The sequence below is a fragment of the Dinoponera quadriceps genome, unplaced genomic scaffold (assembly GCF_001313825.1).
Source record: "Dinoponera quadriceps isolate SergipeBrazil2010 unplaced genomic scaffold, ASM131382v1 scaffold5144, whole genome shotgun sequence".
NCBI classification, from domain to species: domain Eukaryota; kingdom Metazoa; phylum Arthropoda; class Insecta; order Hymenoptera; family Formicidae; genus Dinoponera; species Dinoponera quadriceps.
In genome coordinates, this window is record NW_014560308.1 from 129,000 (window position 1) to 145,432 (window position 16,433).

A 16,433-nucleotide genomic window follows, 5' to 3' on the forward strand; every position below is an offset into this window, starting at 1 on the left:
ATTTTACATCATCAATCGAAACACTCTTCAATTTATCTCAAGATAAATCATGACGTTATATATGTGTGTGTGTGTGTTTGTGTAAAAATTATATAATCATTACAAAACATTTGAAGAGGTTATGCAAAGTTTAACGTTATCGTTTAATTTAATTTAATTTTATTGCGCGACGGGAGGGAAGTAACGGTGAAATAATACAGCGAGGTTTACATTAAAAACATGTTTTATTTGACAACCGCTACTTTTCAACACAAGCTATATAGCATCGCGAATAGATCGACGCGATTAAGTATCTATTTGCGTTGCATGCATTCTGTAAGTACACATTCATCTCGATAGTTACTTTTTAACAATACGTATCTCGCTTATCTTATCTTAACATTGCGAAGATTACTCAGGGTATAATTACATTATTAAATACAATACGTAATACACATTTCCCTCCCCCTCAGCAGCCATCAATTTCTCCGCATCGTCACATCGCTTCTAGTTCAGTGATCTGATTTTCCACTGTGGAATGATCCTCAAGATAAAATGATAGCGCGAACGACGAACCAATTGCTATCGTGTGACGTGTTATTTGCAATTATTACAATTGAAATCGTTGTTGTATAAAATGCAACGTATACAGGCACGTGTTTTAAGTTATTGATATCGCTCGAATGAAACTCGAATAAAACTCGAGGGTAAAAAAATGCACGGGTAAATAAAGAGCGAATAGCGCCTGAGGAGAGAAAAGGAATGAGAAAAGGAGGAGGAGAGAAATTAATTTTAAATTCGCTCTAACTATACGCGCATGGAGAAGGATTGAAGGAGACGGGATTTCTAATTTTCCATGAACTAAATTCAATTCTCAGGGCGAGAAATTCCGTTTCCTTCGATCAAAACGCATTCGATGTGTTCATTGTCACCTTAATTCGACCAATCCTTTTCCCCGTGTGTGATTTGAATGCTGAAACCGAGGGGTATGCGTCGTCGAGGACGCGAGCTTCTTTAAGTATTCGTTCCGTAACCGCAGTGATAAAGGACATTAGCTCTCGTTCCGCTCTAGCCTCATGTGACAACGTATTTACGTAAGAATAAATACATTTACGTGTATTGTTGAGATACAATTCGCGCTGCATCCGGAAGATTCTCCCTAACACGGAGCTCATGTACAACTGTTACGCTCTTTTGTCTAAGATCCATTTCGGACGACCCGTAATTCACGATAGAATTCTCTGTGAGCGAATATCTGAAGAGGTTATCCCGTATTGCACAGCGCGAGGAGAATCCTTGTCGCGAACTATAGATCGTGTAAAATAGTCGCTTAACAGATAAATAACAATAATACTTTCTCTCGAGCATATATCGCTTTCGAATACTAACGAGGGCAGAAGAGGAAGGGCGAAGGAGGGCCGGGTCAAAAGGGACCCCGGCTTGAATCAGTGATTAAAAAATAAGCCGAAGCTAGAACGGCTCGCTGGCTGAGAAATTGAATCAACGTCTAAGTTACGAAATATTAATTCTCTCTAAGCGTAACTGAGCGACGTGAGCTACTCTACACGTTATCTTTAATTTACTCCTACATCCGGCTCATTCTTATCATTTACATCATTTATATAACTCGCAATACGATCGGGAAAGTTACTTCTTAAAAGTAACTCGTTACCGCTGCCGTTCATCAGAAAGTACTCCGTGTTGCACAGTAGCGATAAAAGTAACGATCGCTCCCGTTTTGCTCAAGCAAAACTCACTTGCGTCGTCGCCACCGTTGAAGAAACACGCATGCCATTCTTAAGACGTTACTTGGTCGAAAATCACCTAGTAACGATAACAAAGAGCAACGCGTTACTTCTTAACCCTGACTTGAAGTTAGCCACCGAGCGGTGGACAGGCTAAATGCATCGACTCGGATACGTCTGATCGGTGACGTAGCTCGAGCTCGCTGACTCTTTGCGTAAAACTAATACGTCGACGACCGATATGAAATACATGTCCTGGATATATCACAAATAGCGAATGGAAGGGGGATGAGGGAATCGAGATTGCAGCGTCTAGCGTGCGACGTCGCGCGATTGATCGGGTTTTTCGCGACGTCGGTCTCGCGCCGATCCGAAATGACGAGAGGTTGCGAGTAATCTAATAATACTCCGAAATCATAAGGTCTCACGGGTTGCGTTCAGTTACCGTTTGATCGGTCTTTCGAGCGCTGCGACCCTCAGGACGGCAGAATGTCCAATTCGAGCACGCTGTGTGTGTTTCCAGACGACACTCGGTTGTCGCTCTTGTGCACCAGGACATCCTTGAAGTCCCTCTGCAGTTTCTGCGGCTGGAGAGTCGCGTTCGGGTTCCGGGGTAGCGTGGCGATGGGATTGGTGTTGTGGTTCATGTAGGGTTTCTCATAACGATTGATGCCGTTCTCCGATTCCGAGTTGTGCCGTCGCTTCGACGCGGGTTCAGCGCCCGACTGCTTCGGCAACGAGTCCTCGAAGCAAGGTACGGTCTGCATCGATACCGTATTCCGGCAATGGTCGAAGAGGGACTTGGGATTGAGGGTGACCTCGCGAGCGGAGCCGAAATGCTTGAAGCCGGCGCAGACCGGCGAGCTGTTCATGAAGCTGGTGTCGGCCGGGTGGCAAGGCTCGGCGATCCTCTTCTCGATCTTGATCTCGGTGACGTTCTGCCGGATCGGAACGTTGGGCGTGACCTCCGGCAACGGTTCCTGCGAGATCGGCGGCCACTTGAGGTCGTTCGCCATGTCGCGCTCGATCGCCAGGAACTTCCGCCGGGATTTGTCGACGTCGTGCCAACGGTAACGCAGTTTGCCGGAGACCAGGTATTCCACGAGGAAATGCTCGACCAACAGCGCGACCATGAGGTTCGCCAAACCGTAGCCGACCATGAGGAAGCGGAAGACGAGGTCGTCCGGCATCACGAGCTCGAACCAGTTGGCCAGCCACTCGAAGGGACACACGGCGAGGTAGATGGAGAAAAGACTCAAGAACACAAATGAGGTGAGCAGACCGTAGTTGGTGAAGAGGGACTTCCTGTAGGGCGGTCCCTTCGAAAACACCACCGCCAAGATGATGTACTGCATGGAACTGATGATGAAGATGGTGTAATTCTCCCAGCAGCCGACGTCGTCCTTATCTTCCAGTGCGGTCGCGTTGAACGGCGTGAACCACGGCATCTGCCGCACGTGCCACAAGCCCACGTACTGGAAGATGCCGACTATCACGGTGTGCGTGATCAAGCTGAATATCGGCGACGTGCTGATGAGACTGTTGAGCGGCGGCGTTTTCACCAGAGGGCCCTCGTACGCCTCGGTACGGCCGAAGAAGAAAGCGAATATGGAGATGATGAAAAGATCGATGTACAGAAATTGGACATCCGTCAGGTTGGAGTCGATGCTGTAGAGGTTCATCACCGAGATGAACTGTATGAGCGAGTAACCGGCCATGTACTTGAAGATGCCGAAGGACGTGACCAGCGCGGCCCGACCCTCACGAATCACCGTTAGCACGCAAGAGATGTTGGTCTCACGACTGGTGAACGGCGACGCGACTGAAGACTCCGTGTCGGACAAAGAGATCCCGGTGTGCGCCGCTTTCAGTGCACCGCAATCGTTAGCGCCGTCTCCCACCATGGCTGCAAGCGATAGTCTCCCGTTAGATCGTTGACACTTTTAGGATTGGTGTTCATTTCACTGGCAAAATATCGCTACGTTCGAGCAAATATTTCCTAAGGAGTATCGGGGTTCATTTTATTTGGATTAAGTAAATATTACTTCAATGTGGCGTCTTCTTTTCTTTCAATGCGCTACATTCAAGTAATATTTACTTAATCTGAATAATAAAATATTCCGATACTCCAAATATTTACTTGAATTTTTTTCACTGCAGAGTCTTATGTGGTGAGATTCTTGTTGTGAGTTATTATTAAAATTAAGCGAAAGAAAGATTCTCGTGATACACAATCAGAAAGGGTAAGTAAACAGGCAAAGAATAAGAACGCAAACGTCAGATGTAGGTGCGAAAACATTGTAGAGAATTATTATTTATAATATAATTCAAAATCAATAGAAAACCGAACGTCCCGCTACCTTCAGCGAAAAATAAAAGTAAAAATAGAACGACTCTTACAAATTTCTTGATGACATGATAGATGTACCGACAAGTCAATATGTCAATGTTTGGTTGTCAATTGTATTAAAAAATGTTGTTAGTACTTCACATTACTACTTCACAGTGCAGATAATACGCGCGTATAGAAAGTACAGAACAAAACTCCAAAACTATGTTCTGTACTTCATAAAAGCATAATGGAAAAAAAAAAGAAGTAATATTTGTCTATCGGAACATCAATTATTGAAAAGGAGCATGGTGAAGTAGAGGTTAAACACCGCGTTCAGACGTTCGAGCATGGAGAAGTGAAGAAAATATTTGATTAAAAATTCAGAATACATCATATTTCTTTAAAAGAAATGATTATTCCCGTACTCACCGACATAGTACCCTAAGGCCTGCAGTTCCTGAACCAACTGTTGCTTCTGATCGGGAGACATTCTCGCGAAAATCGCGCCGCGAGTGACCAATTTGGGTATCATTTCGGGATAATGATTCTTCACGGTGGCCCACGTTTTCCCCGTCAACGCGAACACGTACTTGTTCTTGGAATATTGTACGCTGAAAAGGAAGCGGAAGGTACAATCGAGCTTCGATAAATCTTTATATTTAGATTCGAATTGTGAGATCGAAATGAAAGGAATCTCGTAATAATGCCGAAAAAAAGAGACGCTTACTCGTTCGACAGGTAATCGATATCGTTCTCCAGCTTGGTATTAGCGAAGGAGCCGCTCTCGACCGTTTCCAAACTGACCACGCTGTTCAGATCAGTCATTTCGCTGAGATCGGGTTGGCCGTTCGGCGAGGTAGGCGACGGTTGACTGTCGCTTTTCGTGAAGTAGATCTGCGGTTTCAGTTGATTGTGCTGGTTCGTCGAGACTACGATCACCGGTGTGCCGGGCTTCACCATGTTGCAATCTCTAGCTACCGAGAGGGCGGTTAGCATGTTATCCCCCGTTACCATTACCGTCTTGATACAAGCGGCATTCAACGCCGCTATTACTGGCGAGGTCTCTGGCTTCAGTCGGTTCTCCATTACCACGAATCCCAGGAACGTCAAATCGATCTCGGCAGCCTCGCGATTCATGCGCTGCACCTTGGCATATGGAAGACGGTTCAGGGATTTATGAGCGAGAGCGATCACTCGATAACCCTCGGATGTGTACTCTTGCAAAACAGCCGCAAAGTCCGGAGGAACTGCAACAAGTGGGAGAACTTGAAGTAGAAATTGAACTTCGCGGGTGTCTAGTCAGGTGATCGATTCGTGCCTAACGTCGGCTGCTGGCCAATAATGTAACGCTCACTTCTACTTTTTTCTGTTTGGAACAACTTGTCCTCAATTTTAATTTGCTAAATCATTCTTGGATGTTAGGTGTATAGTAGCTGGATTATGTATTTTAGAAGAGATAGCGCCATGTATTATATCATAATTGTTATATAACGGCTGAATGGACTACAAAATCGAATCTACATTTTAGTGATTAGTCAGCCAGTAACGAAGTAGGGAATTTAATCTAGCTCGTATTAGCTGACTGTTAGCTTTTGATTCAGGCCGGTCAGATGCGTTTCTAGTCGGGAAGAAAGAGAATGTTATTCATTTCGATGTTCTTCGGTGAAATGTGTCCCGAGACACACGGGACGCGATGTACACAGTACATTGGATCACTTACTGGATTCTGCTTTGGAGAGACTAAGGATCATTTCCGGGCTGCCCTTGCAATAGAGATCGTAGTGATTCGCTCCCAATGTCCTGGTGATCACGCTCATTCTCTGGAGAGTTGACGTGAAAGGAAACTGCCGTACAATTCCCACCTCCAAGCCCTGATCGGTCAGCTCGGTCGCGGAGCCGACGAACGCGGCGTCGAGGTTGCTCAGGGATATACCGTCGACCACGTCGGAAGACATGGAGTTCTGTCGGCTGAGCGTGTCGCACAAATCGTTCGGTAGCTTCTTCAACAACTTGGAGTCCTTCGCCGGTCTGACGATGGTCGGGAATAGCATGGAGAACTTGGACGTGTCGGACACATCGGGCTCTTCCAACGTCCAACCGGTAGACTCGAACATCTTTAGATCAAGGGGATCTCCCGCCAGCTGGTTATCGATTATAGTTATTCCATGGCACGTAACCATCCCGATGAGAGCCTCCGATAATGGCAGACTAGTAATATCCTTGACCGGCAACTGGAACTTCCTGTCCGAAACCGTCACCACGCCCCACATGTCCAAACCATCCTCGGTCAGCGTTCCGGTCTTGTCGAAGCAAATGCAATCGATGGAACCCGAGACGTTAATCGTCCTGGGACTCGTGCAGTATATCTTCTTCTTCTCTAACCTGCGTTGCGCCACGAGACGTCCGATAGTCATAGCCGCTGGCAATGCCGGTGGCACCACGATAGTAATGAGATCCAAAGCTTCCAAAGTGATATGACTGGGGGGTATTTTCCTCATCACTTTGGTCACGATGGTAAAGATGACTCCTATGCAGGCTATGCACCCTAGCATCATGACGAACTTATAGGAATCCTGTTCGAACTTAAAATCAACAGGCGGGGGATACATGATGGACCTCACCAGGCCGCCCTTGCTGGTGTTGAAGCCGGTTCTTAGGACCACCGCTAACACCTGAAATTCGCGCGAGATTATAGAAGTCGCTAAGCAACACCGGCATCCACCTGAGCGTGTAGTTTTCAAGTTTCGTCGTTTCCCGATTTTCCTACGGATTCCTTCAATTTCAGGGGTGGAAACATTCGTTTAGAAAAATTCACGCGTGTTCGGTTAAAACTTGTCGCATTTGCTGTTTCCTGTAGAAAAGACGAGAAACGAAGAAATTCCGCGGAGATTTCGGAAGGAAACGATTTTCCCCGAAACTTAGCTCAAGGTCGCGAGATGGCGCCACTTGAGGGACACTCACTTTCTCACTCCCGTAATATCTTGTCTGAATGAGCCTGGTGCCGCAGAAAAGCGTGTGTCTGGCGTGTTCTTTGGCGTTGTATATTATGTCGTTGGAGGAAGGAATTGGCGTCTTCGTGACGGGTACTGACTCGCCGGTCAACATGGATTCGTTGAGAATGCAGTTGCCAGTCAACAGCACAGCGTCGCAGGGCATCAGGCAGCCATGGGACGGGATGACCAAGATGTCGCCGGGCACCAAACGCTCAGCGGGCACCGTCTCGGTCTGACCGGTTATTCGATCCCTCATAACCGTGGCGACGTCGGACGAGTACACCGTCGATCGCAGATTCAGCTGGTTCTGCGGGGAGAAACGAGATCGTGATCGTCGGAACAGACCGGAAGGGGATGAGGGGGAGAAGTAAGATCGATGAGGTGACTCACGCGTCGTGTCTGGAAGACTGCCATTATGACGCTGGCGCTCGACATTAGGAGGATGACCACGGCATAGTAATAATAGTCGTCCGCGATCCACAGGCAGAAGCTGAACAATTGGAAGACGTAGAACGCGGTGAGCACTTCGAGGCAGATCAGCGTTAACACGCCCTTCACGGGAATGACGATCTCGTTGTTGCCGTAAACACAGCGCCTGCCGTCGTTCAATTAGTTCTCTCACGACGCGAACGTGACGCAGAAGAAACGCGAGGAACTAGCCGGACTTCTTACCTCATGTATTGTTCCTGAGCGCTGAGACCCTGCATTTGGTGCAGGGAGGACGTCAAGACGTCGACGTCGAGGCCGCGCAGTTTCAGGAATTCCGCTCTCTCCGGCTCCCAGACGTAGGTCAGCTTCTTGCAGTTGAAAAGGACGATGGACGGCACCTCTGAGGAAACGCTCTCTCGTTAACGCACTCGTTTTACGCTTGAAACGCTGAAACAACGCTGAATAACTGTCGTCGCTTACGTTTGAATTGGCCGCCGCAGAGATGCACAGACAACATCGGGCCGTCATCCTCCTTGACCGTAACCGGAGTCTCCACCCACGGTTCATTGTCGATCAGAGATTCCCCGTCGAAGGGTTTGTTGCTGCAAAGAAACCACGAGGTGGCCGTTAGTATCGACCACGCGGAGACGTTGCGCCCGGAAGAGAAAGTTACTAACACGACTTCCCGAGCGGTTAAGACTTTCAGCTTCCTCACGTAGTAACTCGTGTGCTTCCCTTGGAACCTCTCGATCAACAGGACGGTTTCCGCTTCCTCCAGCGAACAGCTGGAGTGCGTGGCCATAAGCATGACATGCGGCACCCAGTGGAAGACCAACCTGAGGAAACCTCCGGTGATGACGATGAAGAACCAGGTGATGATGGCGCGCGCGCGATTTTTCTTGTAGCTGCGAGAACGAAACGGGAGATTAAGCGGATCCGCGCGGGAGCTCATCTGCGTGACGTAACGTGAGCGAGCGACCTACCCGTAAATTTCCATCTGGTCTTCCTCACCAGGATTGATGTAGTCCACGCCATTCTTCATGCGCAGGAGGCCGTTGGCCTTGTTGTCTGAAACGAAATCGACGTTACAGCGTTGAGCTGCCGTTCATTCGCCGCGCGAACGTTCGCCGATCGCGGAACTCCTTCGACTGACGACGCTTTCTCCGCGTTTCACACGCTGACCGTCGTAAAACGTGTTTGCGAGACGCGCGTCGACGAAGAATTCACTGTCTCGATTAGATTTCGCTTTAAATCACGGGGAACAATAGGCAGATAGTGAAAAGGGAGGGGGGGGGGCGTAATCTTTGCCGGCGATAAACACGATAAGATTGCGTGGCAGAGTAAGAGAGATATGACGAGATCGGCGGAGTATCAACGGCCGCGTGCGAGAAGCACGTGTCGCCTTGCCTACTCACCCTCCAGCAGTTCCGTCTTTTGCTCGCGCTGATGTTCGTTCACGGCAGCTGCGTTGCGGCTGCCGAAGACGCTGTAAGCGTTTCTGGCGAAGCTCAGGTTCAGCTTGTTCGGTGTCGGCTGCATACTCGCGAATACCCGGGAAACGCGCGGATAACCGAAGGACAACTGAAGAGAACTCACGTGCGAGCGGAAGAGCAGTGTCTGCCCTTTCCCTTTCTCAGTACCTGGTCGTTTACTTCCCTCTCTTCGGCCGTCCCTTTTGACTAACAAACTATTCACGAGAAATTACGATGGCAAATGACCCCCGCCTGAATTTTCTCGAATCGCCGCTCTTCTCACTACTACTACATACAGCACTAGCCTTAAATGACTACGAGTTATTGTCCGCGTGGCCACTCCTCGAGGCCGCTTCTAATCGGTCGATACGTGATTAATGTATCACCGTGACTAAGTGTTCAAACGGGACGCGAAGGAGGAGGGGGAGCAGAAGTACGAGATGAAGAAGTAGCGGGAGAAGACAGAGGAGAAGAAGGTGAGCTGCGAGGTATGTGCTTGAACGGTCGCGTTCTCCGGGACGATAACCACCCCCGTCTGCTACCGACACCGATTACCCGCCATTTCGGGCTCTCTCTTCAGGGTCCTCGCAGCGGCTCTCGGCGACACGTTCCCCGGCATCTGACCGGCATCGAGCGGCGACCACGACGTTGCTCGACGCGCGAAGCCCGGCTCCTCAAGGCGGCTGGTCGAGGGAGCGGCAGGAGAATGAGAATGCTGACGAGCGAGTGGTAGCTGGTGCTATCGCTTCGGACCTGCCCTCGGCTTCCCGGATTCGTGTCAGTCGCCGGGGTCGGTGAGCTTTCGCCAGCCGATGCGTGGCGTGGTGACCGCTCGTTCACCCTCGCTCATGCCGCGTTTCAGGCACACCAGGCCGCCTCGTAGCGGCCGCGATGACGCTGGCTCGCGCCGGCTCGCCGCTTTTCTCGTCCCACCCTTGCCCCTCGAGGACGATCCGGGATCCCTGCGACCGTTCGCCGCACCAGCTCCTACCGGCTCTCTTGTGTGCTCGTGCCTCCCTTGTGCTGCTCCTTGGCGCGATCGCAAATACATTACGGGTTATAGGAGTATCCGGGGTTGCCGTCGGGACGTCTCGATCGGCAGATGGGGTCGACAGTTCGGCTTTTCACGCCGCCCGCTCCTCCACGGGGAAAAGGCTCGAGCGGAGAAACCGGCTTCCCTGACGCGCGCACTCGACCGGCCGAGACTCTCTCGTCCTTCTTCTTCTTTTTCCACGATCGAATCGATCGATACAGTCCCGCGTGCGGGGAAAAGCGATGTTACGGGAGATAACCGCGTAAACGAGAATCCGCGAGTCACGGATCTATATATAAATCGGCGGTTACGTCAACGCGGCGACGTATGCGGGAACTCGCGAAAATCACGCGCCGAACGGGAGGGGGACGGAAGGAGAAAGAGAGAGAGAGAGGGAGATAGAGAGAGATACACGGAGAGACGAATTTCTCTACACCCGGCGCACCGGATTTCACACTTGTGCAAACTCGATTGTCCTCGCGGAACACGGCCGACTGCGACGACGACCCTCTGCCTTTCTTTCGCGATTCTTTCAGATGATCCGCTTAAACGCTTCACCCTCCTCGGGACTTCTAAGTACAGAGAACACGGTGCGATAGTTTGTGTCTAGCATCTTGCTCATAGTGCCGGTACACGTTGCCGCCGCAGCTGCGTGGTACTCCCCGGTCGGCCGCAAATTAGGAAACGGAAAAGAAAAAGTCACCCTCCCGCGGGAAGTCACTTTGCACGCGGAGGTTTCCTCGGCGAGGCGCTCATCCGTGGCGTTGCCACCGACAGACAGGGGCGTCTCGCAGCAGCGCGAGAGGACGGTGCGTCCCGCGGCGAATAATCCGGGCTGTCCGCCGGCGGGTCGAGTCGCCCGTGGAAATTCGTGGCAACGTGCTCGCGTGAAAATGGCGGCGCCGAGCCGTCGTTTCCGAACGCTGCGAAATTGCTGATTCCCGGGCTGCAACGGGCTGCCGAAGCTGACGTGTTGCTGACCAGCGCAGGTGCGCGACCTGGCGATGCCCTTCGAAAAGGGAACTCGTACGTAACGGACGAACACCGAGGAGCACACACAGCTGTGAAACACCGCCGCGACGATTTACTTGCTCCGGGTTGCGAAAGGCCTCTGAACGAATCGAAGGAGAACAGTTTGGCACACGGAGACCGACCGGAGAAGACTTGCGCCCTGAGCCGTGGCGAACCCAGCCCCAGGGACGTGTCTAAATCGGGCGCCTCCTCGGGGGCCGACGGCTGCGAAGCGCCGACCGGCTTGAACCGCTAACTGCGTACGCGCTTTTCATTTCACGCGTGCCGAGAAACACGCAATCGCTATTTACGAGACATGCGCCAGATAAGTATTATCTGGCTTCTTCGCGATTGCTCCCGTTAAACTAACGGCGCGTATCAATTGGAAGTGTTTGAAATCGGCCGCCACGCACACCTACATCGCTCGTTGTGTAACGCGTGCCCGCAGCGATCGTCGTTCGACGGAAATATTGTATCTCTCGTTTGCGATGTATCGAGCACGGTTCAAAGTGCGTAATTCAGATTTCACGGCCCGTCCTTCAGAATGCATTTCTGATCTTTCGAGATACGTTCGTTCATTGTCACGCGAGTCGGGCGTCTTATCTTTTACAGCCATTATGTAACAATACTCGTAAAGTTAAGTACCTTTCTTCTCCCATACCTGAGATAGGTTTAACATAAAAGAGACAGAAAGGAGGGTTACATTAAGATAAGATAACAGTTACCCTTGAAGTAAGAAAAATGACGAGCGATAATTAAGCAAAAAACGATAGAACGCAGTAGAGGGAATTATAGAGCGTGTTTCCAGTTCAGAGCGGATCGTAATGAACGGCTTTAATTGTTCGGAGCGTGAACTCCGCTCCTTGTCGGGAGAGGCGGCTCTGAAAGTTGCGCGCGAAACGCGCGTTTTGCTTTACGTGGCTTCCGTCCTCGCATAGCCGCACCTGAACTTCCCCTTCCACCGGCTAGTTCAACTTGTGACGATGACGAGCAACGTCGTCGTCGACGACGTCGACCATGACTCATTTTTTGCCCAGCGATTAGAGAGCGAACGCGACCAGGGTTTCCTCCTTGTAACTTATCTGGTCCAACGGCCGCTCTCTCCTGTTTGCCATAATTCGGCATCCGGCGCATACCGTTACAGGTATATCTACAGGTATATATACGTGCTCTCTTTTGTACGGTCACATATTGTCCCATACCCTGATCATGTTGTCTTTCGACCTCGTCCCTCTTCTTGAACTCCGCTCCCCCTCCTGCCGTCTCCATTGAACCCTCCTGTTCCCTCGCGCCTCGGGAGATCCCGCTGTTTGGAATATCGAACGGCGAGACCCTTGCGGCTTATATTTCATTCCGGCTAACTCGCACTATCTCGACAACACGTGCCCAGACTCGAGTATTCGACAAGCAGTTTCATTCGTCGGCATCGGCCGAGCCGCACGTGCTTATAAACGTTTCGGAGTAACTCCGATTGGGAATCTCGCTCAACGACGCTAAACGTGGCGAAATTCGTAATTCGAAATTTTCCTCGAGGCATTCCTTCGAATTGTTTTCCTTCAAATTCTCCTCTCCCGATATTTCCATTTTCGGAATTGCAAATGTCATTTTGAATTATTTTAGCGTCGAGTTTCTCCAAGTGGTATTTCCCCGGCACGTAACGCGTGTTCGTTATTTTCATTTGTAGGCGAATAGTTTCTAAATTAGACGGATAAAGTAACGTGCGAGCGTTTATGTTCGCGGCAACTCCCGGTGTTTGTGTGTATGCGAGTTGTGTAAAGTCGGTTACGATAAAATCATCGTGGAGTATTTCACCGCTTATCTAGCCGTCGCATCGCTCTTGTTTGCTGCAGCTCTTTCGCCATAATTGCAATTGCGGCGTACGAAATCCTTTTCCCCCGACGAACGCGCAATTAATCGATGTTTGATCAAATGAACCAGGTGTATCAGCGATCCTTATCAGAGCGTTTTGATTCGCTCGGAGGAAAATTATTGGACGAGCGTGGGGATAATTTCGAAAAAATTTCTCAGAACGGATAAATTCCCGGGCGTAGAGAATGATTCATTGTCGCTTTAATTGATGCGTAGGATACATCGGGTGATCGTCAGTGACGAAATATCGAGTGGCGCGACGTCGTTACAGTAATTGAGCAATGTCTCTTTTGTCTAAGCGGTCGATTTTAAAAGGCGAAGCAGAGGTCGAGGACAATATCAATCGCTGAATTCGCCATACAACTCGACGATACGATGGAATTAAGTACAAGCGACGCTTATATATATTTGGAGATCTCTATGAATGTAATATATAGATATAAATTTTGCAACAGCAACATCGAGCATTTAATTGAGAGAAGAGTATCTCTCCATGATTTCATGCAAGACGCTCACAACAATCACGTGAGAGACAACCTTCCGATTAGCTCGTGCCGACTATATTTAGATTATCGAGAAATTTCTCCATTTTGCTTATCACATTTCCTCCCTTGTTTCGCTACACGCCGCGATCTAATTATTGGTCACGTAATCAACGAGTGTGTCCGTAATTGATACGCACGCTACACACAAATTTGAGACTAGTTAATCGCACTTTGTTCAAATATTCTCCCATTAAAAGGAGTCGGCAAAATAGAGAATGTTTGTACAACCTCTCGTATTAAGGGGGAAGTCTACTGTGACAAGGGAAAAAACAGGCCGATTTTCCGGATTTTTTTTCTAACAAAATATGACTCGTACATTAAATTAAATTAAACCGTCATCTTTATTATATATTCAAGTATTTGTAAAAAAATTTTCAAGTCAAAATATTCAAAATTGCCGTCGTGGCACTCCTTCGAGTGCAGGTCCGTTTTTTTTAGGTGCCCAAACGGTGTACATGAAATCTCACGTCTGGGTGATCTGAAACAAAAAACAAAATATGGTTATCATCTACATAGTATTGACTCTCGTCTGACGGAGGATTTTGTCGATAAAAAATTTTGGCGCCGAAAAAAAATTCTTGAAATTTTTTGTCTATTTTTTTGCCCAAATTTGACGTTATTATTCTTTATAACAATTACACAAAAAACGATATCAAAAAAATGCTCCGCCAGACGAGAGACACTATTCCAGAGAATATGTGGTTAAAATTTCAAGTCGATTCATTCATTAAAACTCGAGATATCGTGTACACCGTATTGAAAAACTTAGTTTCGAGAAAAACGCGTTTAAAGTTTCGGCATTAGTTTTTTCAATGAAAAAATCATTTTTAAGCTTCTTACCATTAATCGCCCATTCTTGCTTCATATAGTATATCTTCTTCTTCAAGGAAATCCTCTTCGAGTGCCGATCGCGCCGTTCTTCTTTCGATTCTCCCTTCTTTTAAAGCGTCGAACGACCGTTCGTTTGCTTGTGATATTCTGGGCTCGTCCACGGTGTTGCATAAATTGAAGGCGTTTGGTCCAATTTTGATGTTCATAACGTCCATTATTTCGAGGATACTAGAGTAGCCTTCATTGAAAATGCTCGAAGTTCACAATTACTGTATTTAACGACTAAGTTGAATCCAAGTCCACGGATACTACTTTCCGAAAAAGTCACATTTCCACCGCACGTTTTGCACATGATCATTTCACTCAGCGTTTGAAACAAGAATAAAAATTCAATCAAACTGTATCCATAGCCATTATTAATTTCCACTTCCACCGATTTCGTTCTTAATTTTTTCGCGGAAGAACTTGTCGATTCCGTTTCATTCTCCATCGTATGGCGATTTGGTGGCGGCGGTCTTTTCCTACGTCGTGAAGGTCGTTCGGGAGTTTCGCGTGAACCCTTTCGGTCGAAAGAAGCAGGCTTCATTTTGATAAAAGTATAAAAACTATACGTTAGCCACGCGGGAAACGCCGAAACGATCACAGCTGTTCGACACACTGGCCCTTAAAATTATGCACTACAGGCGTCCTTACTGTTGAAATCGCTTCTGACTATAAAATATACCTAGTGACATCTGTTGATCGACTTGGAGTATTAGAAATGTTAGAAATTGAATTGCAAGTCACTACGCTGTACCCGCCGAACAGATAGGAATTTACCGCAGGTACACGTTTCGGAGCGCTTCGGTAAAAGGTCGAAATTTCAATGAAGAAAAATTTAGCCGGCTATAACACCTAATGTACCTTATTTTAGAGGGTTCAAAGTATTTTTTAAGCCAATAAACAAAATATTGATTTTTTGAAAATTTTACAGTAGATTTCCCTCTTAATCTCCCATACAAAAAACAGACGTCGTTACGTAAATGGTGTTTCAATGAGAATCGCATTAATGTAAAGTTGAAACGCTTTGCGTGATATTTTCCTTTTAACGACAGTAAATTTCTCATTCGAGATGTTTTCTTTTCGTCGAATTGCATATTTTAGTTTGAATAATGCAGAAATTAACGTCAATGGAATTTGAACAGTCCTTCTCTTCTTCGCACGATACGCTGTTGATACACTATAAACGTGCTTATAAACGTTTCGGAGTAACTCCGATTGGGAATCTCTCAACGACGCTAAACGTGGCGAAATTCTTAATTCGAAATTTTCCTCGAGGCATTCTTTCAAATTGTTTTTCTTCAAATTCTCCTCTTCCGATTTCCGTTTTCGGAACTGCAAATGTCATTTTGAATTATTTTAGCGTCGAGTTTCTCCAAGTGGTATTTCCCCGGCACGTAACGCGTGTTCGTTATTTTCATTTGTAGGCGAATAGTGTCTAAATTAGACAGATAAAGTAACGTGCGAGCGTTTATACACTATATGCAATGTGCAATTAGCTATTTATCACATTCGAAGGCACGTGGTATTCGAGGGCACGTGGCATTAGGTTGCTTATTCAAAGGGAATTTTAAACCCATGTTCTCCAGAGAGAATATGACTCTACTGAGTTGTTGAGAATTATTATGATTCCATTTTTAAACTACGCCATGTTACAATTAATATTCTCACATGGCTCTTGAAGTGCGCCCAATATATGACAATTAGACAGAACGGAAATTGTAAACCATTAATAATTGTGTAATTTCTAAACAAATTTTAGAAAAGAACAAAGTCTAAACGAATCTTTATTTAGATCCATAGCTATATTTATTAAAGCGTCTAACTTATCTATATGATTTGCATAATTATCTTATGTAAGCTTTGTGCACAAGGTGTCCCAGATCAACATGGACAAGCTTTGTGAAAGAGCGTAGAACGGATTGAAGTGAACAAAAAAGTTCTCTATTATTTTGCAAAAAACAAGATACGAAATTTCGCACTTTATTGATTTTTGAAAATAGCCATATCTAAGGGCTTCTTTAATTAATAATTTGGAAAATTTTTATGTTATTTGCAAACTGGTTTGCAAAAGAATCTTTTGTTCAGAGTGGCCTATAATCTACGGATATATGACAGCTGTTATGTAGTCAGCAACAAAAAGATTTTTTCTTAT

General features: G+C 47.3%; 1 protein-coding gene across 2 annotated transcripts; it reads right to left on the reverse strand.

Moving 5' to 3' along the window:
- Nucleotides 1-227: 227 nt before the first annotated feature.
- On the reverse strand, nt 228-9,017 carry LOC106750721 (probable cation-transporting ATPase 13A3). 2 transcript variants are annotated; one of them, XM_014631245.1, is made up of 11 exons: nt 8,894-9,017; nt 8,462-8,546; nt 8,156-8,383; nt 7,959-8,080; nt 7,722-7,878; nt 7,440-7,644; nt 7,018-7,356; nt 5,777-6,728; nt 4,784-5,303; nt 4,486-4,667; nt 2,201-3,630 (listed from the first exon to the last, which is right to left on the reverse strand). In XM_014631245.1, the coding sequence occupies exons 1-11, from the start codon at nt 9,015-9,017 to the stop codon at nt 2,201-2,203; spliced, it is 4,344 nt and encodes a 1,447-aa protein (XP_014486731.1). The 2 variants fall into 2 exon arrangements, with proteins under 2 accessions (XP_014486730.1, XP_014486731.1); XM_014631244.1 differs by having other exon boundaries at nt 228-3,630; nt 7,959-8,383.
- Between the last annotated feature and the right edge of the window lie 7,416 nt (nt 9,018-16,433).